We start from the raw sequence: 26,377 nt of genomic DNA on the forward strand, positions 1-26,377 counted from the left end.
TAATATTTAAGGGTTTCTTAAATACTACGGAAGTTTATTACTTCGAGGTAGTTTTAACCTGTTCCAGTCTAGAACGGTGGATATGTATGGCAGCATATTGAGCTTAAAATTGCAAGTAACAATAACATTTCTCCTTGGGCATTTTTTATTAAGAAAAGTCTTGTCAGTTTGGACAAAACTATGTTAATAACCCTATAAAAGATGTTTTGTACATCACATGTATCAAAAGGAATATTGTCGCGAGGAGAACTTATAATTTACTATAGGTAAAGTTCTTTGCAAATTTAGAACTATGAACCGTACCTCTGTGTAGCAGTTAAGGGGCAGGTAATCCATATTAATGACGTCACGTTAACGTGGGGCGACGTCAAAGTTTTTGTTGCGACCAAGAAAGAGCGCTACTATACTTTATCTACTGTTTAAGATTAAGGGCATATTAGAATCGAAATAATATACAGCAAAAGTGTTTTAACACTATTTATACACTCGGGCGGTAATACGTCGTACAAATAATTACTGTATCCAACGGCAACGGTGTGTCACGAACAGCAGCATCTTTTGTGTAAAGCAATTCATACTGACAGTCGATATTTTCTGTTCGAATACGTTTCTTTTTCCGCTTGTGATAGATGCAGAATCTACGTCCATCTGTTTGGTGTCCCAAAGCTAAATTTCTAAAACACAGCTGCGCCTTCGTGAAATTATTACGCCCGGCGTATAACCGTCCATTGTGTATAAATATTCTTTTGCAATAGATTATTTCGTAAATAACTTCATTCTGCATTAGCTTTGCTAATAATTATTTCTGATTGTGATTGTACATGTTATATTTAACTTTCTGACAAATAATGATTTCTAACTGTATCACTGAGTATTAACTGTTTAATTACATGTACATGTATGTGTATCAGTGTTTTCTCCACAAGTAGATCTATATTAAACCTTGATAGGAAAATAAATGCGTTACAAGCAAACCTGCCACACGTTAACACTAAAGGTGTGGTTAGTATTAATTTTCTTCGGTAAACTGTTATGGTAGCAGAAGCTGGAAGTTGTTCTCATTATATATGAAGAAAAATCACACTACTTTATTTATATGCCAAATTCATTGTGTCACGTCATATGAAAAGGTATCATAAATGTTGACCGCAGGAACTTCCTGTTCTGCACAAAGCTACAAGAAACCTGTAAAGACGGTGTATTATATCTAAAGCAAGTAATTAACAACACTGCAGTGACATATTGATTTAAAGCCCCTGCTGCTAGTAATAACAACTTGCTTTGTATCTTAACGTTACTGGCATTATATAGATCATCTTTAGAGATTTTGAAAATACTATGGCGAAAAGGTATACCACATCTTTTATAGAATGGAACTACCCTATGTATCACATATATAAACACGGGAGCCAGATAAAATCCCTACCTATAGGAGAAGAACTCTATGAGACTTGTCTTTCAATCTAATCCTTTCCATCAACTGTACTTGTAATATTACGTTAGTATATAAATATAACTATGTATATTGTTGGGAATAAATATGTTTAAACCAAACCCCTACCAGACAAAACATGTCTTGATGAATGTTGTTACATTAATATTCCTCTTGTGTTTTTTTTACACATACATTTGTTCCCTAGACAGAGAATTTATTCATGAAAGGTTGAAAATATCGACCTGTTTTAATGATTTGTCAAAGGGTTTTGGCTGAGATGTTCATAGAGTTTTGTTACATAAAGTTATATACAATGCAAGACATATATGACGAAATATTTGTTTATTCATTATTGCACCAAAGACAAAAATATAAATAACAATAAAGAAAATGTAAATCATAAAAAAGCTAATAACTGCTTGGTCCCAAAACTACATGTAGAAAGTGTTATAAATAATTCATTTAAGGATACATAAACAAGTTTTCAAAATTTCAGGTCAGTTGTTTCTGTACACAGAATTAATGCATGCATTTAGATAACCAAAATCATAAATCATTCACAGAAACTGTATTCAGATTGTTACTGAACATATGGTTAGTCAATTATTAATAAATGAGCTGTCTGTATACCAAATTTGTCTGCCTGATGCAAGAAACTAACAGTGTTATATTCTGTCTATAGTATGTTCTGGCCTTGACCTTTAACCCCTAAAACAACAGGGTCATCTATTGATTGCAGACAATCACACCGGAATATACACCATCCTTTCAATAAATCTACACATAAAAAGATATCATTTATGAATGCTTGAATAAACTGTAGAAAATAGGGATTTCCACACACTACATTTCCATGCATGGTGTATAACAGAATAAAAAAGTGGACCACGACCTCAAGGAATAAGCAGAGAAATTGCTAATAGTGATTCCTACTCCAGGAAAAGTTCGAAAAAAATGATAATGCTCGGCCTTCATGATTAATTAAGACGCATCTAAACTCAAAACCGTGTTTTATTTGCCAACAAAGCACACAAAACTAAAAGCTATTTCCATTCTAATACGTTCAAATTACACCAGGAAGGGATACTAATCAGGAATCCTTTTTAGGCGGAATAGTCAAAAGTAGGTCATTTTACGAAACATGTTCTAATTGACAAGACAATACATGGTAAAATCCTTCTTTGTTTATACAAGAGGGTCATGATGACCCTGGATCGCTCACCAGAGTAATATGAGCTACATGTTTCAAATGTCAAACTGGTGATTTTTAGAAATTTTTTGGAAGATTTTCTGATGTACAATCAAGTAACCCCTGGGGCAGGGCCAAGTTTACCCCGGGGGTCATGAATGGAACAAAGTTTGTAGAAGTCTACTAGGCAATGTAACATATCAAATATCTAAGATCTAGGCCTTCTGGTTTATTTTTAGCAAATTTATGAAGATTTCCCTATATACAATCAAGTAACCCCTGGGGCTGGGTAAAATTGACCCTGGGGGGTCCAGATTTGTAATTTTTTTGTAGAAGTCTACTAGGCAATGCTACTCGTCAAATATCTAAGATCTTAGCCTTCTGGTTTATTTTCAGAAATTTTTTGAAGATTTTCCTATGTACAATCAAGTAACCCCATTGGGCGGGGTCAATTTGATTCCGGAGGTCATGATTTGAACAAATTTTGTAGAAGTCTACTAGGCAATGCTACACGTTAAATATCTAAGATCTAGGCCTTCTGGTTTATTTTTAGAAATTTATTGAAGATTTTCCTATGTAAAATCAAGTGACCTCTGGGGCGGGGTCAATTTTGACCCTGGGGGTCATGATTGGAACAAATTTTGTAGAGGTCCACTAGGCAATGCCACACGTGAAATATCTAAGCTCTAGGACTTCTGTTTATTTTTAGAAATTTTTTGAAGATTTTCATATGTAAAATCAAGTGACCCCTGGGGCGGGGTCATGATTTGAACAACTTTAGTAGAGGTCCTCTAGGCAATGCTACATGTCAAATATCTAAGCTCTAGGGCTTCTGGTTTTTGAGAAGAAGATTTTTTAAGATTTTCCTATGTAAAATCAAATGACCCCTAGGGCGGGGTCAATTTTGACCCCGGGGTCATGATTTGAACAAATTTGGTAGAGGTCCACTAGGCAATGCTTCATATCAAATATCTAAGCTCTAGGTCTTCTGGTTTTTGAGAAGAAGATTTTTAAAGTTTTTCCTTTCTGTTGCCATGGCAACCAGAGTTCTGCATGGAATTCAATTCTTTGAACAATTTTTAAAGAAGACCATCCAAGGAACATCCCTGTGAAGTTTCATCAAAATTGGCCTGTTGGTTTAGGAGGAGATGTTGTTTAAAGGAAAGTGTGGACGGATGGACGCTGGACGGTGAGCGATCACAATAGCTCACCCTGAGCACCTTGTGCTCTGGTGAGCTAATAACAGACAATCTTAAAAGTATTAGAATAATAAATAAAACCCACTGTAGCATTTTAAACACTGTCCCCTGAACCTGTCATACTCAGTCTGGGAGATGTATTGGTTACATGGAATTCCCTTCGAGGACTTAAGGATACCATGGTGTAATAGGCCACAATTTCACCCAAAGCGTACATAAAACTTGATAATGTAAGCTTTAAAAATGTCAAACGATAGAAATAAGGTGCATATTGACAAGATATATAGTGAGAGAAGTTCTCAAAAATTTCCTTTACATTACCTCCCCTGATAATTTTGGGTTTTCATGAATTATCTCCCCTGAAAACTAGAAAAAATCATTTTCTCCTTTTTCCCTACGGGGAATTTTAGATTTCTTTTTGATATTTGTATCAGAATCATATAATGCAGCTTTCTACCGCAAAAGTTTCTCGAAATTCAAGTTCAGATTCTCATAATGAAAGAAATTATATATTTCCCATAGGCATCAATGTTAACTTCAATACCGATTATCTCCCCTTAAAAATGATTAAATTTGAAACATCTCTCGGTGAAACATTTTTAATTTTGAATATCTTTAAAGTGACAAAATATCATTTAAATTTTACCATCCAGTTACAAGATACGAAATATGGCTATTACACCATGTTATCCTTAAGATCCTTAAAAAATGATTAAAACAGATGAAAAATAAAGTATAAAATGGGAGTTAGTTTTATAAATATTTACATCCAAGTAACTATTAGGCTCTTCTGCTATTCATTTCCATTCACTGTGGTCATCTTTCACTGTGTTAAGTTACATAAAATTCTTTTAGCGGAAACAAGTTAAAAAACAACCTATGTACAAACCTTTTCATTATTCAAAACATGATTATGGTTATTTAACATTTCAACTGTCCTTGCTGAAATATTTAGTTATAACGAGTGACAATGAAGTGGTGTTCTCTTAAGAATTAACAAGAGCTGTCCGTAAGACAGCCAAGCTCGACTATTCGAAATATTGTCACAGAAGCAGGAAATTATTACCCAAAATGTTAAATATCAAAAGAGTTTTAAGTTCGGAAGGGGACATAATTTGACCAAAATACAAATCAGAGTTATGGGACTTGGTGCTATCAACTAGTTTTATAACCCCGAAGAAACATGTTAAGTTTCAATTCAATATCTGCATTAGTTTTGGGGATAGTAACTTGCATGTAAAACTTTAACCAGAATTTTCTAAGTCCAAAAGGGGGCATAATTTGCTCAAAATACATGTTAAGAGTTATGGAACTTGACCAAGTGAGGTTGGTAATTGATCTAGAAAAAGAATAAATAAGTTTCAAAGCTATATGCCTTTTGGTAATAGCTGTATGTACTTGCACGCAAAACTTTAACCAGGATTTTCTAAGTCCAAAAGGGGGCATAATTTGCCCAAAATACATGTCAGAGTTTTAGGACTTGGTGCTATCAACTAGTTTGATAATCCTGAAGACACACGTGAAGTTTCAATTTAATATCTGTAGTAGTTTTGGAGATAGTTACTTGCATGTAAAACTTTAACCAGGATTTTCTAAGTCCAAAAGGGGGCATAATTTGGCAAAAATACATGTCAGAGTTATGGGACTTGACCCAGTGAGGTAGGTAATTGATCTAGAAAAAGAATAAATAAGTTTTAAATCTATATGCCTTTTAGTAATAGCTGTATGTACTTGCACGCAAAACTAACCAGAATTTTCTAAGTCCAAAAGGGGGCATAATTTGGCCAAAATGAAGGTCAGAGTTATGGGACTTGGTGCTATCAACTAGTTTTATAACCCCGAAGACACATGTGAAGTTTCAATTCAATATCTGCATTAGTTTTGGAGATAGTAACTTGCATGTAAAACTTTAACCAGAATTTTCTAAGTCCAAAAGGGGGCATAATTTGCTCAAAATACATGTTAGAGTTATGGAACTTGACCCAGTGAGGTTGGTAATGACCTAGAAAAAGAATAAATAAGTTTCAAAGCTATATGCCTTTAAATGATAGCTGTATGTACTTGCATGCAAAAACTTAACCAAGGTGTGACGCCGACGCCGATGCCAGGGTGAGTAGAATAGCTAGACTATTCTTCGAATAGTCGAGCTAAAAATATAAACAGAAAGGAAGACAATTTTGTAAAACACAGTTTGAGTTCTAACACTTGTCATGACAAATTACTGGGGTCAAGATCCAGTGCAATACTTCACTGGTTTCAAAATGCTTTAAAGAAAAACAACAAACCTGCCACATTTTCTATGACCCACACAACCAAAATGGGAATAATTTTATCAACATAAAAGGCAGATTTTTGGATCTTGATGTGTATAATATCAAAGTTTACATAAACATGGAAAGGTTTCAGAATTATTTAAGAAAATGTCAATTTCGGAAAATTTTCGTAAAAGCAAAAACAGAATTAATTTTGTCAAGGAAGAAAGGTCAAAGCATGGGACATGGCATGTGACCATGCCTTATGATTTTAGTAACCTGTTTTAAAGTTCCTATACATTATCTTCTTTGGTTTCAGGATATTCTTGAAACACAACAACTTTGCTATATTTTCTAAGTAGAAAAGTGGAATAATTTTGTCAAAATAATAGACTTAGTGAACTGGATATGAACACATGCTTTATTTTCCTAAAGATTTGTGTAAAGTTTCAACCAATCTAAGGCAATGTCAATTTCAAGTTCTTTTCAAAATGAAAAGGGGAAACAATTTTGTTATAACAAAGGTCAGTGATATGGAACCTTTTGTTAACTTACAAAAATTGTTCCCTTTCTAATTGTACTTTTTTCACATTTCTTAATTTCTAGGGAAGGTATATCACTGAATATGATTATTAAGTTTCAAAATGAAATCTGCACGGGTTCCAAAGATATTCAACGGAAAACTATTCAGAATGGATGGGAACAGATGGGCACAGGGATGGGCTGGACAGTGATTCTTAAGACACCACAAACCAAGTTTGATGAGCACAAAATCAATGAAGCTTATTTATTCATTTCTACATATAAACAAGAGCACCGCCTTGCGGGTGCTGACGCTCATCTGATTTTTTTTGTATAATAGAAATATTGTCCTACCCATGATTTTCTAAGTCTAAAAAGGGCCATCATTCTTGCAAAAAGCAGGATAGAGTTATGTTTCTTGATGTACAGTGTCCACTTATGATTGTGAAAAACTGTTGCAAGTTTTAAAGCAATAGCTTTGATAGTTTATGAGAAAAGTTGCCTTAAACATAATACTCAACCAAGAAAATGATTTTCTAAGTCCAAAAGGGGCAATAATTATTGCAAAAAGCAGGATGGAGTTATGTTGCTTGCTGTACAGGGTCAGCTTATGATGGTGAACAAGTGTTGCAAGTTTCAAAGCAATAGCTTTGATAGTTTAAGAGAAAAAGTTGACCTAAACATAAAACTTAACCAAGAAATCTGATATTTTCTAAGTCCAAAAGGGGCCATAAATCTTGCAAAAAGCAGGATGGAGTTATGTTTCTTGCTGTACAGGGTCAGCTTATGATGGTGAACAAGGTTGCAAGTTTTAAAGCAATAGCTTTGATAGTTTAGGATAAAAGCTGACCTAAACATAAAACTTAACCAAGAAAACTGATTTTCTAAGTCCAAAAGGGGCAATAATTCTTGCAAAAAGCAAGATGGAGTTATGTTTCTTGATGTACAGGGTCTGCTTATGATGGTGAACAAGTATTCCAAGTTTCAAAGCAATAGCTTTGATAGTTTAGGAGAAAAGTTGACCTAAACATAAAACTTAACAAAGAAATCTGATATTTTCTAAGTACAAAAGGGGCCATAAGTCTTGCAAAAAGCAAGATGGAGTTATGTTTCTTGCTATACAGGGTCAGCTTATGATGGTGAACAAGTGTTGCAAGTTTCAAAGCAATAGCTTTGATAGTTTAGGAGAAAAGCTGACCTAAACATAAAACTTAACCAGGCAACGCCGACGCAGACGCCGACGCCGACGCCGACAACCGCTCAAGTGATGACAATAACTCATCATTTTTTTTCAAAAAATCAGATGAGCTAAAAAATAAACTGAACCAATTGCATTATATATAGAATGGTGATTTTCTACTCACAACAACTGTAATATAAGTTCATACATTTTCATGAAAAACATCACAGGCAATATAATTTATACAATTAAATCTGGATTACACAACATGCCCATTGTTGGTGTCAGTCACACATTCACACCATTTCTGTCAGTCACACATTCGCACCATTTCTGTTACAAACAGTCTGAGCTTTATTTAAAATTTGGTCAATAAATGGTCTCTCCATTGGATTCACCACCATACATTCACGTATAGTTTCTTCTATTGAGCTGGAATATCTGTAAGATAAGTACATAAAATAATCAATGAACAAATCAATATCATATCAACAAAATTATTAGATCATGTAACACAACCCAAGTCTGTATTCACAAATGATAAAACAAGCAAGAGTAGTCTCAATGGAAACATTGAGCACTGCAAACACACACACAGCAACACACTGTAGTTTGTTGGTGATGGTGGAGGAAGATCCCAGGTGCCCCTCAGTGCATTATTTCATCACGGCTGGGCACCTGAGTAGAACCACCAACCTTCCGTAAGCCAGCTGGATGCCTTCTCACATGAAGAATTCAATGCCTGGAGTGAGGCTCAAACCCACATCAATGAGGGGCAAGTGGTTTGAAGTCAGTGACTTTAACCACTAGGCCACGGAGACCCGTAAAGTAGGCCAACCACAAAAACAGACACTGCAGTGAAAAGACATAGCAGACTGGTTGCTTCATATATCCATCAGCAAGTACATTTTAACAAGAGCTCGTAGAACTGGAAAATGCCCACCCCGCTTGATGCATTCAGTAACTGCACAAGGAACAGAAAGATTTGGTCACTGTGCACTGGACATTTGACGTACTGACCTCAAATCAATAATTATGGGTCATTTACAAGTCATAAGTGACTTCCAATTCAAATATGATCTTAGACCAAAGCATTCTCTAGTTATTTGGCAGAAAAAGTTCTACTGTTCTGGGTCAATGTGACCTTGACCTTTGACCTACTGATCTCAAAATCAACAGGGTCATCTGCTGGTCATGATCAACCTTCCTATTAAGTTTCGTGATCCTAGGCCCAAGCGTTCTCAAGTTATCGTCTGAAAACGGTTGAACTGTTCTTGGTCACTGTAACCTTGACCTTTGACCTACTAACCTCAAGATCAATAAGGGTCATCTGCTGGACATGACCTACCTCCCTATCAACTTTCCTAGGCCCAAGCATTATTGAGTTATCATCCAGAAACCTTTTAACTGTTCCGGGTCACTTTGACCTTGACCTTTATCCTACTGACCTCAAAATCAATACAGCTCATCTGCTAGTCATGACCAACCTCCCTATCAATTTTCATCATCCTAGGCCCAAGCGTTCTTGAGTTTTCATCCAAAATCCAACTGGTCTATGGACTGACCGACATCTGCAAAACAATGTACCCATCCTTCTTTGAAGTGGGGGGGGGGGAGCATAAATAAATGAAAGATATCAGAAATATGGGTAGGGGATGAAAAAGTGAGGGAGGAGGGAGAGCAAAGACTCAGTCTAAGCTAATTTTAAAAACAACAACAGAAAAAGAAATGATACAAGCATATTACCAATAAAAAAAGGTTATATGGGTTTATTTAACATTCTATAATGGTCTTTTTTTCAATTAAACAAAGAAGAACTGAATGCTGTTTTTGTGCATTTAGACAAGTATAAACCACATTGGAACTTTTTGAAAATCCATGAACCATGCTGGTGATTCTTGGATGATTTTCAAGTCTTGAAGAAGTCACAATGTGGATTATACTCATATAAATGCATAAAAAGTAGCATTTGTAAGTTTGCATTTTACAGCAAACAAATTAGCGGTTTGCTCAATATCGATATTTGCAACATCTAAATAGAACAGAAAAAGAGACACATCCAGGTTAAATTGTAATTCGCCTTCCGATGAAAAACATAGTTCCTGATTTTGATTTGAAATATTCTTGATATCCAGCAAAAAATCATATAGTCAAGTTGATTCAATTTTGATCTTTACCATCAGAAAAATAGCATTAGCTGTAATTAATCTTCTTTTGAAATTTCACTTTCCCAACTTTAAGAGATGTTTTCTAACACCATTTTGTTCATTTTTTAAAATTTTTGCATTGGTCAATGTTGTTTAAATGAAAATAAATACTATTTCTTTCTTTACAAAACAAAGATTGATGCACAGATTGCTATTCAATTCCTGCTCATCTGATCCATTGTAAATCAGATGATAAACAATGTGAAGGCATTGATTATTTAATAACCAGTTGTAGTGAAAAATCTCATTATTTAGTTTACGTTAGTCATGCTTGATGAATGCTTCCTGGATTTCTAACCAGTAACTGTGTTTTGTTAACGGATTATGAAGACCACAGTATAATTCCAACCTCGCCAGAATTCGAACCCAAGAACGCTGTATCATAAATCTGATGCTCACCTACTGTGTCTTACTAAGTTTTGGGGCTTTAAAGTTGTATTTACCCAGTATTCTGTGGAATTCTGATATGATCTGACATCACTGCCAATGCTATACTGTCTCCTCTTTGGTATGCCTGTTCAAACGGAGACTCCAGGAAGGCCATAGCATAAAGTGTACACCCCAATGACTGAAATATACATGAAGACAAGTTTTTGTAAACTATCTTTCATAAAGCTAATGTCTTCAATGGAATACAAAAGTTTTAGTTTTAAATATTTTCTATTTAATGGTGTAACTACAGTGCTACATCTAGGATGAGGTGTTCGTATGTAATGGAAAGGAAGTGAACTGTCGTCGCATTCGCCATAAGACATTTTTACCAAAAATCTCTTATTGCCTATAACAGGAATGGATGTCTTTTTTCATCCGATTACATTTGTTTAATTAATTCAATTTACTGAACTCACTGCACAAATAAATAAGATGATTGCCACAGAAGGATGACATCATAATATTCATCACTTTATCCAACCGATTACAGCTTCTTTTTTTTTAATCAACTTGTTCAATGAATTAAAATACATGTAATATCTCCTTAAACGACTTTACTTACAGAAATGTTCATATGATTGTTTCAGTTATTCAAAAACTTACAAATCTATTTGTAAGCAACTGAAGAAAATGGACAAATCGGTAACCAAGGAAATATTTGAATAAATTTAAAAGAAAATTCCTTTGAAAGCATACAATATAACCAAGCTAAAAAAGAAAAGCAGACTCTATAATGCTAATTCCTGGCTGGGGTTCAGAACCCACAGCAATGGGGTGGGTGGCGGTGCAAGTGATTTTAAGTTAGCATCCTTAACCACTTGACCATGGAGGTCCCTTAAATCATCTCTATGACTGAATACTGTAAAAGATAAAACTACACTCACCCAGATATCAGTCCGTTCATCTATGCTGGTACCAGGCTCCACATTGAAGAGTTCTGGAGGACGGAATAACATAGAACATCTCTCAGCAGCCTCATCCTGCAAATACATGAAATCCCGGGGTCAAACCTGACTTTCTACCACTCATATATTTTTTGTCCAATATAGAATCATGGCAAACTGACTAGGGTGCCTTTAAAGTGTGACTTTACCTTACAAATTTAATGCAGCTAAAATGTTTGTTCCAGAAAGTTTAACAGTTTTTACTGGACACATCATAGCCATAGCCATTACAATATTTCACTACTTTAAGGTAAACTAGAGCTGTTGTTTAATGTGATAAAAATACCAACTATGTTAGAGCAAATATGTCATTTTGTTGCCCCCAAGCCCTCTACCCCTAAGAAAGCTAACCACAAAAACAATTAATTGTGGAGTGACGGGTAACCCAACTAAACACTGTAGTTTTGGCCAACATGGTTTTTTTGTCAGGACAGAAATTTGTAGATTCAAAGATCTAGATATTTTATTTGTTGGAATTTAATTTCATTGACTGCCATAACCCTGAAATACTTGAAAATTGGTAATCCACATTAAAATAAACAAGAGCTGTCCGTAAGACAGCGCGCAAGACTTTTCTCAGTGCTTGACTCTGAATTAGAGCTTTGCCAGTAAAAACTTTATAAAGAGTTTAACCAAAAAATTCTAAGTTAAAAAGGGGCATAAGTTGAACTATGTTCAACAGCCGCTGTTCTCCCCGTCAGCACTGCTGAGGTTGAGCGTGTATTCTCAAGTGTAAATAGAATTGTGACAGACTTAAGAAATAGGTTAAGTGTGGAAAACACAAATAAACTTCTGCATGTGATAAAAAATGACCAATACATCAATTACCAAGCAGTGGTTAAGAGATGGCTGAAGGCAAAGCCTCGTAGAATTTGAATATATATTAACATGATAATAAACACAGGACTATTTTTTCAAGCCTGTATTTAAGGAAGTTAGTATATACTGAAGTCATACTGAATTGGAAAATAAGTTCATAACTGTATTTTTGTATTGTAGGTTTTGTGGTACATGTATAATACAGTATAAGTTTTGAAGTCTTTTTCAGTATAAATCTGCTACACTACTTCACTACAATGTAGAAAAGATTTTTGAGAAATAATAAGAAGTAATTCCAGATAAATATTTTTTTAATTAAAATGAACTTACTTCAAAATAACAAAATGTCACTAGATCTATTATTTCTGACTGAGTTATATTCTTTGAAGACAGTGTTTTATTGTGTTTATTGTGTATTTTACAATGTATTCAGTATTTTACTGTTTAACTTGAGAGATGGCTGAAGGCAAAGCCTTACAGATTTTGAATATCAACATGATGATAAACACACAACTATTTTTTCAAGCCTGTTCTTAAAGGAAATTAGTATACTGAAGTCATATTAAATCGAAGTCAATAACTGTATTTTTGTATTGAAGGTTTCATGGTACATGTATAATACAGTATAAGTATGTGTTTTACAATGTATTTAGTAATTTATTGTTTTAGTTTTTCTGTTTGCCTTGATGGAAATGTACTGACAGTTTCCCATAGTCATAGAAGAGAATAATAAATAAAAATATATTGTGTTATATATTGTTTAATATTTCATTCACTGTGGTTTAAAACAGAAACTGGGTAAAGAGTTATAAGATATCACAAGAATACGCAATTTGAGGAATGTTATGTTTGCATGTGAGAACCATTAATCTCACTGAGATTCCAAGGACTTTTGAGTCAACTGCTTGTGTTAAGAAAGACATAAACAGATGTTTTCAAAATATGTTTTAATATAATAGATGCATAACTAAGCAATATCAGAGGGAAATACAATGGTACATCATCACACAAATACACACAGAATGCCTCCAAATTGCACGAAATGACGCGCATGATTTAAAAATTTTCCGGGGGAGCATGCCCCGGACCCCCTAGCCCCATGCCCCTTTTCCACTGCCCCATGCCCTTTTTACATCCTGGATACAACACTAATAACTGTGTCAAAATTCAAACCAGAGATATGGATATTTTTTCTCCTGGTGTAGACTTTGATAGTAAATAACTATTTTAAGTTTCAAGTCAATAGCTTTGATAGTAACAGAGATATTTGACTTTATCAAAAACTTTAACCAAAAATTTTAAGTCAAAAAGGGGCATAACTGTGTCAAAATTCAGAGTTATGGGGATTGTTTCTCCTGGTGTAGACTTTGATAGTAAATATAAATGTTAAGTTTCAAGTCAATAGCTTTGATAGTAACAGAGATATTTGACTTTATCAAAAACTTTAACCAACGGCAATGCCAACACCGACACTGATTCTGGGGTGAGTGCAATAGCTATACTTTTTCTTCGAAAAGTCGAGCTAAAAATGACTAACCTGCAATGCTATAGCTTCAGATCTAGATTTTATTTCCACTCTTGCTTTCACTGCAGAGCCTAAATCCATAAGGACTGCCTCGCCAGTATCACCTAACATTACGTTGCCTGGCTTCACATCTCTGAAATAAACAATATACACTTCAATAAAGAGTGATATTATAAATATAAGTCTAATTTTCGACATACAGTTCCTGTACAACCCTAAATATTTTAATGAAATAGATTTTCTGCAATGTTCCTTGAAATTTGAACTTATTTCTTTTAACAAAACAGAAAAAAAGATACAATGTTACCACTCTAAGACTCTGTTTAATGCAGGGTGTATGTCATTTTAAACATATATTTCAGATACCAGTAAGCTATATTGGTCAGTTAACTTGAACACTAATTCTAGATAAACTAGAAATGTGTCCATGGGACACAGATGTCCCCACTACATGACAAAGGACACAAATTTTTTCTTAGGTCAGGGGCCATAACTCCTACAATACTGAATGAATCCGGATGCGAAACCCCAGGTGCACAACTGCACATGCTGACCAACATTCCTGTAAACTTAAGTGACTCTAGGTCAAATACTTTTAGAGCTATGCGCGACACAACATTAAAATGACCAAGTTTTAACTAAGTCAGGGGCTATAACTCCTACAAGACTGAATGAATCCGGATGCGAAACCCCAGGTGCACAACTGCACATGCTGACCAACATTCCTGTAAACTTTGGTGACTCTAGGTCAAATACTTTTGGAGCTACGCACGACACAACATTAAAATGACAAATTTTTAACTAAGTCAGGGACCGTAACTCCTACATGACTGAATGAATCCGGATGCAAAACCCCAGGTGCACAACTACACATGCTGACCAACATTCCTGTAAAGTTTTGTGACTCTACATCAAATACTTTTGGAGCTAGGCATGACACAACACTAAAATGACAAATTTTTACAAAGTCAGGGGCCATCACTCCTACATGACTGAATGAATCCTGACGCGAAACCCCAGGTGCACAACTACACATGCTGACCAACATTCCTGTAAAGCTTTGTGACTCTACGTCAAATACTTCTGGAGCTAGACGCGACACAACATTCTCGGACGGACAGGTGCACAACTACACATGCTGACCAACATTCCTGTAAATCTTTGAGACTCTACGTCAAATACTTTTGGAGCTAGGCACGACACAACATTCTCGGACGGACAAGGGCAAATCTATATGCCCCCCACCCCCTAAAGTGGGGGCATAAAAATGCTTCAAGAATGACTTTGATCTTTGCTTGAGAGATTTTAGAAAGTGTGTGCTTGGAAACAGAGCATGTGTGTGTGTGTGTGTGTGCTTGGAAACAGGGCATGTGTGTGCTTGGAAACAGGGTATGTGTGTGTACTTAGAAACAGGGCATGTATGTGTTTGGAAACAGGGAATGTGTGTGCCTGGAAACAGGGCATATGTGTGTGATTGGGAACAGGGTATGTGTGTGTGTGTGTGCTTGGAAACGGGGTATGTGTGTTTGCTTGGAAACAGGGCATGTGTGAGAGCTTGGAAACAGGGCATGTGTGAGTGCTTGGAAACTGGGCATGTGTGAGTGCTTGTACACATGGCATGTGTTTGCTTGGAAACAGGGCAAGTGTGTGCGCTTAGAAACTGGGCTTGTGTGTGCTTTGAAACAGGGCAAGTGTGTGTTTGGAAACAGGACATGTGTGTGCTTGGAAACAGGGCTTATATGTGTGTGCTTGGAAACCAAACCACTTGCAATCTGCCTATGTATACTTTATTTTGAAAATTATTTCATTTAAGATGAAATTTTAAGCCCTATTTCCAGCTCATACCTGCAACCTACCTATGAGCATAGGCTGGACTGTGTGTATGCATTGCTTTCAGGGCTTTACAAACTCCAAGAAACAGTGACCAAATGTCCTCTTCTTTCATCCGATCTGATTTACGACTTAACGCCTCTATTCTGTCTTGCACTGAACCTCGCTGTACAAAATATTTAGATTACATTATGTAACAATAAATTACTTTTTGTTGTATTTAGTTTCAAGTCATGTCCATCATTTTTGTATGACAAATATATGTAATAACAACTACCCAATGACCAAAATAGAAAATAACAAGCAATATACTTTATGTGCATCACTAAAATTAGGCAGCTATACTGTAACACATATCATTATGGCTTTTCAATGATAAAAACACACAAATCTTACCCTATAAAAAGGCATTACAACCAGCACTTCTGTGATAGGCTCATGGGACTGTACATGTTGACCTACTGTTATCATCGAATACTCTACTAATGGCACAAGATTCTTGTTTTTAAATGATTTCATTATTTCCACTTCTCGCATGGCAACTCTTTCATCATTCTTATCGTGACAGGTGATTCTTTTCATGGCATACAAGTTATGGTTTCGGGCATCTTCTAGTAGGTCTACAACACTAAATCCACTGAAATTATCAAAATGTAAAGATGAATTATGAATGAAAATGGCAAACACACACAATGTTCTGTCTACTTTACACTGAAGGTGTTAGTATTAAACCGAGATGTCTGTTTTAAACTGAGGTGTCTTTTTTGAACTTAATTGTCTACCTTAAACTAAGGTGTCTATAGATGTTAAACTAAGATGTCTGTTTTACACTAAAATGTCTGTTTTAAACTCAGCTGACTGCATTAAATTGAGGTGTCTGTTTTAATCTGGGGTGTCTACTTCAAACTTAAACACCAAACTTAGGCGTTTACTTTAAACTTAGGTGTCTACTTCAAACTGAGGTGTTTACATTAAACTAATGAGTCTGTGTTAAATTGAGGTGTCTACGTTAAACTTAAAGTCTACCATGTACACACTTCCTACCCGGAGAGCATAGGTTCAAATTCAAGTGAGCTGTATATTCTCTTTGACAACTGGCTAAAACAAAACAGAGCCATTTCATTGCATCTAATTTCAAAGAGAACATAATTATGATATTAAAATTTTACACAATTATGTATCATTACATGATTCTTTCTATAAATCCTCAGTTCTATGACCAGCCTATATGCAACACATGTTATCTTGCTTTATAATAGTTAGTCCAAATTTGAAATTTAAAACTATTTGCCCCTGGTCCTTTAAACCAGTTAATCATTAAATAAGTGTATATTACAAACATGACAAAGAGTCTTTTTTTCCTGCTGTAAGTAAGGCCAAAATTCTATGCCTTCCCAATCCATAACTGGCATGTTCTGATTATTGCCATATTTGTAAAATATAAACGATGCCCATGGGCAACATGTGGAACCGAACTATGAGTTGCACACAACACTCTAAGTCCACACAAAATTCCTTACCAGTAGAGATAGGTCATAATACACCTCAAAATTGGATGTAACATGCATGTTGTACTACAGAAGAGTGGTCATGATTTTTCCCTATGGCCAGTAATAAAAAAGTTACAATATAAGATAAATAAATAGTAACAACAAAGGGAAGTAATTCTAGGTTCTTACGCATGACACTCTGTCTCATGATGGTTAACAATTGTGCCAAGTTACAGCAAAATCCCTCTATGCATGAAAAAGAAATGCTCCAGACAGCCATTCTTGTATCTGACCTTTGACCTCTAAGTGTGACCTTGACCTTAGACCTAGGGACCTGGTTCTTGCGTGTGACACTTCATCTTATAATGGCAAACATTCATGCCAAGTTACATCAAAATCCCACCATGCAATAAGAAGAAATGCTATGGACAAACTTCAATCTGACCTTTGACCTCTGACTGTGACCTTGACCTTAGAGAAAGGAACATGGGGTTTGCGCATGACACTCCTTCTCATTGAGGTTAACATTCAGGCCAAATATAAACAAGATTGGTCCTTGCATGTAAAAGTTATGGTCTGGACAAAATTGGACGAACGCATGCACATACACATAAACCGAACCGTCAAAAGTGGCGACTAAGTCGAGCTCACTGCAAGCGGGCTCGACAAAAAAGGTTTTCTTTCTCTTTTTACAAAAAACCTTCCCATATGCCAACTTAACTCAAGAACCACTGGGCCAATTTAGCTTGTTATTCAACTTTGCAGAGAAATTATCCTCATTAACATTGTGACCAAGTCAGAACTGCTCAAGTCATAGAGCAGACAACTTTAGTGGAAGCACCCACTTTCCCCCCACCACCCCTTTACACGGCCCCACAGCATAATATGTTTAACCACACTGATATTAATACTTCCCTTAACAGAAACAGATGTTCTCCCTTTTCAATTATACAATTATAGATGATAAACTAAGCTTAGGTTAAATTAGATGTAATTTTGTAGCAGTAATTTTATACAGAAAAGCAAAGTTTCAGTATCAATAATTTGGTATTTGATATAAATTCTCCCTCACTTTTTTATCTAGAACATGTAATTAAAAGTTCGTACTCATTAACCTTCAGCCTGCTAGTGGCAAGTGAATCTGCCTATTTAACCAGTGCAGGCTGATCATGGTCTACGCTGTTCCCTATTTAGTCAGTAAATTTTCAGTGAACACCCCTTTGAATAAGTGGTACTGCCCAAATTTAATGATTGACCAGTCCATAATTTTAGAAATTTAGCAGTCTAAAGGTTAAAATACACTAGTTGAGCTACTATTTTAGTTCCCAAACTTTTCTGTATATTTTGTTTGTTTAGGTTGCTCAAAACACTGAATAACTTGAGTATATTTCTGATCTCCTTGCAGTTTTGAACAATCTGTGTTCTACTGTACATTACTAGGGCTGGGACGATTTCAAAATTTTGAAACCAGTTAATCATTTGCTTGAAATCAAATCGAACCGATTAATCGGCCGCCATATTGAAAATGCTGTTTTCTTTCCTGACAACCAGATCAAAGTACTTCAAGCAGCTGACTTCATTAGAAACTTACAGACTTTATCGTTTGCAAGTAGTGTGACAATTAATAAGTCATATTCTGGTGTATTTTATTCTAAAGATATCACGACATTATATCATGCAAATCTGAGACTATTGATTATGTTCAGTTGATCACTGATGTGTTTTAGGAGAAGTATACTGTGGATCTATGTGCTGGTAAAAAAAAATTGTAAAGATAAAGTATGACTCGTGATGTTTTTTGTTTGAGAGCGATTACCAGTTTTGCAAAACTGAAACCGGTTTAACCTAGTAATCGAATCGGATCCGATTAACTGAGTAATCGTCCCAGTCCTATTTATTACATTTTTCAAGTTATAACTGTCTTTACCCCTCTCCAAGTCTTGATCTTATGTAAAATCTCCTATTATTGATGGTAAGGCTCTCTTTTCCACATATACAACCCATTCTGAGGAGTGTTGCAAGTCCAACAGTATTCATCTAGAGGCACTTCTAGGTTTCATCTTACATTCTGAAAAAAGCAAAAAAGTTAAGAAAAAAAAACAACCTCAGAGAAGCTTTGTCTTAAAGCATTTGACTTTCCAAATGTACGCATCCAACACTTTATTTCAGAAAAGCTGTCTGAATTCAACACTTTAAGAAAAAACAAAATGAATACAAATCAGGGGTTATGCCTTTAGCATGTTTAGAGCATCAGTAAGTTGATTTCTAACATCACTGACCATGTTTAAAGCAGTTTAGTGCAGTTCTGCAATTTTTTTTACGCCTTATGTAAATATCTTTTCAATACAGAATAACTTCATAACAAAAGTGATTTTTTTTTTTTAAACAAGATATGGGTACTTTTGAAAATAGTATTAAGGCAAAAGTATGTGACAACAGGGTTCAGTCTGATCACTTTTTTTTCGTCCAAAGTATGAATGATACTCATGACTATGATCTAATCTAAATATGGCTCTGATTTCAAATTCTGCAAGATGCACATAATTTTCATGCATAAATGCAGGGTTCTCACTAGCAATTTCAAGTTGCAGTCCTGGGACTCCCAAAGCTGAAAAAGTTGCAGTCCCAACTACTGACTAGACCTGACAGACAGGCTTAAACTTTCGTCAAAACACAGGCCTCTATTGTACTGTCAAATTAAGTGTAGACCGACAGACATTTTGTAATCACAATTCTTCACCCAAATATTGTTAAGGTGAGATAAAAAGGTAAATGTAAAATAGATAAAATGTAGTCAAAAATTAATGTATACATGACAAAATCACCCCTGGACACTCCCCCACCCCCGCCACCTCCCCACAGACACTTGGGTCTGGAACACCCAACCCCTCCAGCCCAAACTACTACGTGCCTGTTTATATTTTTATGATCATCATATATATCCAGGCACAGACTATAATCACATAAGCAATGTTAAACTTAATTTGAAAATATAAATAATCTCCCGTGAGATCTAGTGAGAGATTATACATATTTTCAAATTCGTTCAAATAAGTTTAATATGTGTGATTATAGTCTGTGTCTGGATATACAATGATGATGATAAAAAATGTAAACAGGTGCATAGTGGTTTGGGCTGGAGGGTTGGGTGTTCCAGACCCCAAGTGTCTGTGCACCTCCCTGCTGTTTCTGGTCTTCCTGGACGATATCCTGTGAAATTATCAAGGTGGACAAAATCCCCCTTGTGAAAATACCAAGTTGGACAAAATCCCTCGTGATAATTTTTTTCTTTACCTTTTTTTATTTCAGAATGGGAACGTATATAAACATACATTGAAAAAATAAAATATATGAACAATTATACTTTAATTTTAATACTTATTAAGAGCATAACGTTAAAACATTTTGTCTAAAATATTTTATGAATGCACAGTATGTCTATGATCAACATATTAATAAATGCTTCTTCAGTAACAATAAAAATAAACATCAGCGATTTTGCAGAAAAATAATCACGTTACTAAGACCAACATCGACAGCATCGTAAAATTACTCGGACGTTCATAATTAAGCCTAATTATCACTTTTTCTAAAAACATCTTGAAAACTGCCTGGTAATTAGTATGTGAGAAAACGATCGAAATTACTTCAAAAACCACGTAATCTGCATTAACAATTAGAAATTGTCACCTATGCAATCACGCTGACAATCACATGTATACTGGAAACAGGCAACGCTGATTGGCGCTATCGGTGACAAGCGAGTAACTCTGCCCACAGGTTTTGCTCTCGAGTCAAACCTTGTGTATTCGCAGGTTTACGTAATCAATTAATTTTCATTGCGTCTCACTGCAGAAACGTTCGTCCAGGGACTCTCAAGCTGCAATAAACCCGCGTATACCGGGACCATATCCGAAACATACTAACCGAAATTTAATGCAGCTAAAGTTTGTTACAAAACCATTCGGAAATGTGGGAAATGCTCCTGAAAACGTCTTTCTTCAAAGAATATAATGCAGGAATTAAGTTAGAATAGGGTTCAACTAAAATCAAAGGTCTGTGCTTAAATAAAACCGAAAAATATGCAATATTTGACATACGTGCCACATCTGGATCTATAAATGCTTGAAATCAAGCATTTTTATCTTCTAAGTTATTCAAAAGCATGTTTCCCGTGCCGTACCGTGCTGATTAACTCAAGGTGATCTGCTTAGTATCGTTGCAGAATATTGAGAAATGTTACAAAAATGATCATTTACTCACGTGAACCTCATGTAAAACTGCTTGAAGTTGAAATTGACTCGCTGTTGTTGTTGTTGTTGTTATCAAGACTTCCCTTCTGGAAGAACCGTCAAACACAGTATCAATAAACTGACCTAATATCTATGTACTTGGTAATACCACCGCCGGGCTTATTTACACAGGATGCTGTTTACATCACACATATATGTATATCAGTTCATATAACCTATTCTGCTCATTAATCATTTTTTTTTTTTGTTTTGTTTCTTTTTTGTTATTTGTTTATACTGAACATGCAACTATTTGTTAACGGGACCCCTAGCTCTTTTACCAGATTTCCTAGTTGTTTTAGGCAAGGACTTAAATCTAGCACAGTGTATATTATAAATGTACCTTCTACACAGGAACTCAAGTTCTTGAAAATAAACTAGATTGTTGTTTACAGCACTAGAAGATATAAAATTAGTACAATCTAACATAAGTTTTATCTTCAATTTATCTGACAGTTTGTAAAATGCAATATCAAAGGTTTTTTTTTACTTCGTTAACTATCTCACACATACACACATTCCTTATAGGTTCCAAAACTGGACATTGAAGTAAATGGAGTAGTGTTTCATCACCATCCATACCAAGTCTACAAGTTGGGTCCACTTCGTTCTGGATGAATGCACATCTTGCACTCTGGGGGATGTATGTGCCCGTTAGAAGTTTCAGTTGAACAGGGATTCTGTTATGACATCGTGCAGATTTGATTGGTATACGCAGGAGCGGGTGCGGTTTTTCCGGTGTAAACTGACAGTTCATATACTTCAGTGATTTGTGTGTTGCGGCTGTTTTGGAAATAAATTCGCCATAGTGTTGATGGACGCATGTATCCACTTTCCTCCTCCACACTTTAGATTTGAAGGGAGATAACACTAAATCTTCAGCTTCAGGAAGCTCGTATTTCCATAGAACTTTCTTTACTTGTACAAACCAACTGTTACTATTTAAGGATTATACTAATATTTGCTCTTAGCCAAACGTTTTTCAACAGCACTATGTTGTTGGAGACATTATAATATGAATTAAGGCACCGCCTAGCATGGGGATTTATCTTTTATAATATGAATTAAGGCACCGCCTAGCATTGGGGATTTATCTTTTATATATCCGCTTAGAAAGAAATATTTAACGCTCAAGAAAGTGAAACTTTGCTCGATAAACTGTATAGTTTACATTTAGTATCATCATACCTCTTACAGCGAATATCATACTTTGCAAAATTTACGGAAGCCGTGACGGTGACGTCATTCAGCGTTCTCGCACTAGCTTTTAGGATTGTTTTTGTTTTGTTTGTTTGCACTCCACGCAGAAACTTGACGGCCTTTACACTTCCTTACAGTTTAAAAGTGTTTTCAGTTGCATGTACAGTTTTCATTACGAAAAAAAAGTAAAATAATCATGTTAGCGCGGTTTACGAGTTTCGATGACTGATTCGGGGTGCTCGGATGTACATGCAGACAACCAGTCTGCGGTGTGTATATAAACCGGAACCGGAAAACATCGAAAAAATTGCCTCAGTATATGCAGACAACAAAGACGAATAACTATATACGGACGTTACCGTCTCGGGGATTTTCATCCCCTATTACTACTTACAAAGAAATATTCAACACCCAAAAGAAACTAACAGTGAAGTTTACATTTAGTGTCGAGCCTCTTACAGCGAATATCATACTTTGCAAAATTTACGGGAAGCTGTGACGGTGACGTAGCGTTCTCGCACTGGCTTTAGGAATTTTTTGTTTGTTTGTTTGCACTCCACGCAGAAACTTGACGGCCTTTACACTTCCTTACTGTTTTAAAAGTGTTTTTCATTTGCACGTACAGTTTTCATTACGAAAAAGAAGTAAAAGAATCATGTTGGCCTGGTTTACGAATTTCTGTGACTGATTCGGGGTGCTCGGATGTTCATGCAGACAACCAGTCTGCGGTGTGTATATAAACCGGAACCGGAAAACATCGAAAAAATTGCCTCAGTATATGCAGAGAACACAGACGAATAACTATATATGGACGTTACCGTCTCGGGGATTTTCATCCCCTATTATAGAACATAGTCAAAATTTTCTTATCTATCACTGCCTTACATGGTAAGAAGTCGGATTACATATAAACAGCGGCGTCACTGGTTGTCATAGGAAGTGAAAGAATCTGCTTCAGTGTTTTCTTCTGATAGGTTTCCAAACGATTTAATTGAGTTGTGTTTACAGCAATTATTTCAAGTCCATAATAGGGTATGGGCATCACATATTGACTGAGTATATGGAGTGAAGATTCTGGATCACGCCCATTGACACCGTGCAGTCTAGATGCAAATAGGCTATACAATGCCTTTCTTGATTTTGCAATATTGCTGTTTATCTGAGCATCTGCTGTACTAGACAGGCTAGTGCTCCTCTTTATTCCCAAGTGTGTTGCATAGTCAACATTTGTTATGTTTTCCCGTATATTTCAAAATTGCGCGATTCATGAACGGTCGTGCTTCTTTTACCAGAGAAAAAAAGCGCCTCAGTTTACCTCAGTTTTTTTGTTTTGGTTGTAAAACATATCGTTCGGCAAAGTCTTCTGCAGTGTTGATCATTACTTGTGTATCACCCGCATTATCGGAGTTAAATGTCACATCATCGGCACATGCGCTAGTGCAATGTGTGTTCAGCAGAAAGTACCAATATGAATACCAAGGTTGGAGTCTTCTAACCGTTTCAAGAGGGGGTTTAGATAGACCTTATAGAAATCAGCACTTGCAACACCGCCTTGTTTTACTCCTTGATGTACATCAAACGGTGCATAATGTTTGTTCATCCATTTGATAACACTATTTGAGCCTGAATGAAGGCTCCTGATGATGGACCTGTGTTTATCTGCAACTCCAGCATAGAATAAACGACGTAGCAAAATGATCGTGACTAACAACATCAAACGCACCTTTAGCGTCCAAAAAAAAAACAACAACCCCCCGCCCAAAAAAAAAACAAACAAAAAAACAACAGATCAGAACTTTTGCTTTTATCTCTATATTCCTGAGTTATCTCCTCGACAATTAGTGAAGCATTCAAAGACGAAGTCCGTTTTGTGAACTCTCGCTGAAAAACACTCTGCGATAATTCAAGTGTGTTAACTATTCTATTCTTCAATATTTTTTCAATATTTTTTTTTCAAACACAGGTAGAACAGTTATTCCGCGATAATTCGCAGCATCTTTGGCATTGCCTTTGCTTTTGAAAATTGGCGTTAAAAGACCTGTTTTCAGAATTAGTGGAACTGTTCCAGTTTCCAAAATGCAGTTAATCAATTCAAGAGGTTCATTTTTAAAGTTTGCTCCCGCATGTAGTATATGCTCAATTGTTAGACCAGATATGTCTGCAGATTTTCCCGTGTTCATTTATTTAATTGCCTGATTTAGTTCATCCATACATACACTTGGAACAGATTTATTTTCACAGATGTTTTCTGTTGTTAAAATTTCTAATTGGACCTGTTTATGATAGTCAGTATTAAAGTTTTCATTCGAACTTTCTTGTGCCAGATTTTCAAAGTGCGCCTTAAACCCGTCAACAATGTTGTTGCCACTTTAATGGATACAGTCAACATTAAGGTCCTCAACGCAGTTTGAAATTTTTTTCTCTGCTTGTTAACCAATTTGTGAAACAATTTTGAGTCTGTTGTTCTTGCATTCGTAATACGTTTTCTTTCAGTTGATTCTTTACGAGCGATTTCTCGACGAACAGAGCTACGAAAGTTTCTTTTACATTTGTTTCGCTCAGCACATACTGCAATGGCAGGATCACTAGGTTTGCCACTTGACGCCCATAAACGAACAGCTGACCGAAGTGCGTACAAGTGTGATGAAATGTCATCATTCCAGACTTTAAGTTTTGGTTTTGATGCTTTAATACTACGCTTAGGAGTAACAGCAAGTGATGCTTCTTGACGTACTTCAGTAAGACGCGTACAATTTTTCTCAATAGATAGATTACTGTTAGTTTTAGTACTTGAACTCAGTAGAACATCAACCCCGGACATAAATTCTGCACGGTCAACTTTTTCCCAGTTTATTCTGGTTGTTCACTTACTTAGCGTATCACTATCCTGATGTGTACGGGTAAGCATTTCAGGAACATGTATCGTCATCTTAATAGGATGATGGTCCGATGTATTAAGGATACATCCCTGCAGGACTTTCTTTTTTGAGCATTGAATGTATAAAGTTCTGTGCAAAAAATAGCCTTAAATTTTAAAGTTCATCTTTCAAATATCTGTAATAAGGCAGCAAGACAAATAAATGTATTAACAAAGTTAAGCCGTTTTTCAAAAGAAGATACTAAAATTTTAATTTACAAATGTTTCATAAGATCAAATTTCTCCTGTGTATATACAAGAACTTGTTTCAGTAAGATCATCTAATTACAATTTCAGATATAGGAACACTCTTGATGTACCAACAGTAAGCACAACCACGTACGGTAAGAAGAGTTTTCGCTTTGAGGCCACAGTCTTCCAAATGAAGTTAGGTGTACCACATATTACATGGAATTTTATATTTATGTTTAGTTTGTCTTAGCTGCATGTATTAGCAAATGTCCTAGTCTAAGCTATTTTTAGTTTTAGTTATTTTGCATGTGTGCTGTATGTATTTCTGTTTGTTTAATATAATACTTTCATGTCCAAATTCACCCTGAATGGTAGCTGCTGGTCGCTTAACCTAAACTTGTCTATGAGAAGTTTTTCCAGCCTTGAGTATAAATTTTATAGATATATGTAGATTTTAGATTCCTTTTTTATGATCAGCAGATACTACACAGGTCTTAGTTTTAGTATAAAAATATCTTAATTTTTTCACTGTTTTATAAGTATCGTATTTAGTACTAAATTTCTTATGTAATTCTATGTGCTTATCTCTATCACTGTGATGTAAATGATACAAAGGATATATCTTTAGAACTTTGTTTTATTTATGTCTTAATGATGCTTTTATTTACAGTTTGTTTGTTTGTATGTTATAGGATATGTTTATGTCGGATACAAGCTTTAAACTTCTGTTGTAATTTTTATCTATAACCGGC

The 26,377-nt window shown here is 35.5% G+C and overlaps 1 protein-coding gene across 4 annotated transcripts; it reads right to left on the reverse strand.

Annotated features, from left to right (window-relative positions):
• Positions 1–1,762: 1,762 nt before the first annotated feature.
• On the reverse strand, positions 1,763–21,377 carry LOC123532255 (serine/threonine-protein kinase 16-like). Of its 4 annotated transcripts, none has more exons than XM_045313651.2 (8): positions 21,288–21,376; positions 18,952–19,092; positions 15,931–16,171; positions 15,561–15,700; positions 13,717–13,837; positions 11,301–11,396; positions 10,428–10,552; positions 1,763–8,218 (listed from the first exon to the last, which is right to left on the reverse strand). In XM_045313651.2, exons 2-8 carry the CDS (start codon positions 19,059–19,061, stop codon positions 8,092–8,094), a joined length of 960 nt encoding a protein of 319 aa, XP_045169586.2. In that variant the 5' UTR covers positions 19,062–19,092; positions 21,288–21,376; the 3' UTR covers positions 1,763–8,091. The 4 variants fall into 4 exon arrangements, with proteins under 4 accessions (XP_045169586.2, XP_045169588.2, XP_045169585.2 ...); XM_045313653.2 differs by lacking the exon at positions 21,288–21,376 and adding an exon at positions 21,125–21,159; XM_045313650.2 differs by lacking the exon at positions 21,288–21,376 and adding an exon at positions 20,952–21,118.
• Between the last annotated feature and the right edge of the window lie 5,000 nt (positions 21,378–26,377).

The sequence above is a fragment of the Mercenaria mercenaria genome, chromosome 11 (genome assembly GCF_021730395.1).
Source record: "Mercenaria mercenaria strain notata chromosome 11, MADL_Memer_1, whole genome shotgun sequence".
NCBI classification, from domain to species: Eukaryota; Metazoa; Mollusca; class Bivalvia; order Venerida; family Veneridae; genus Mercenaria; species Mercenaria mercenaria.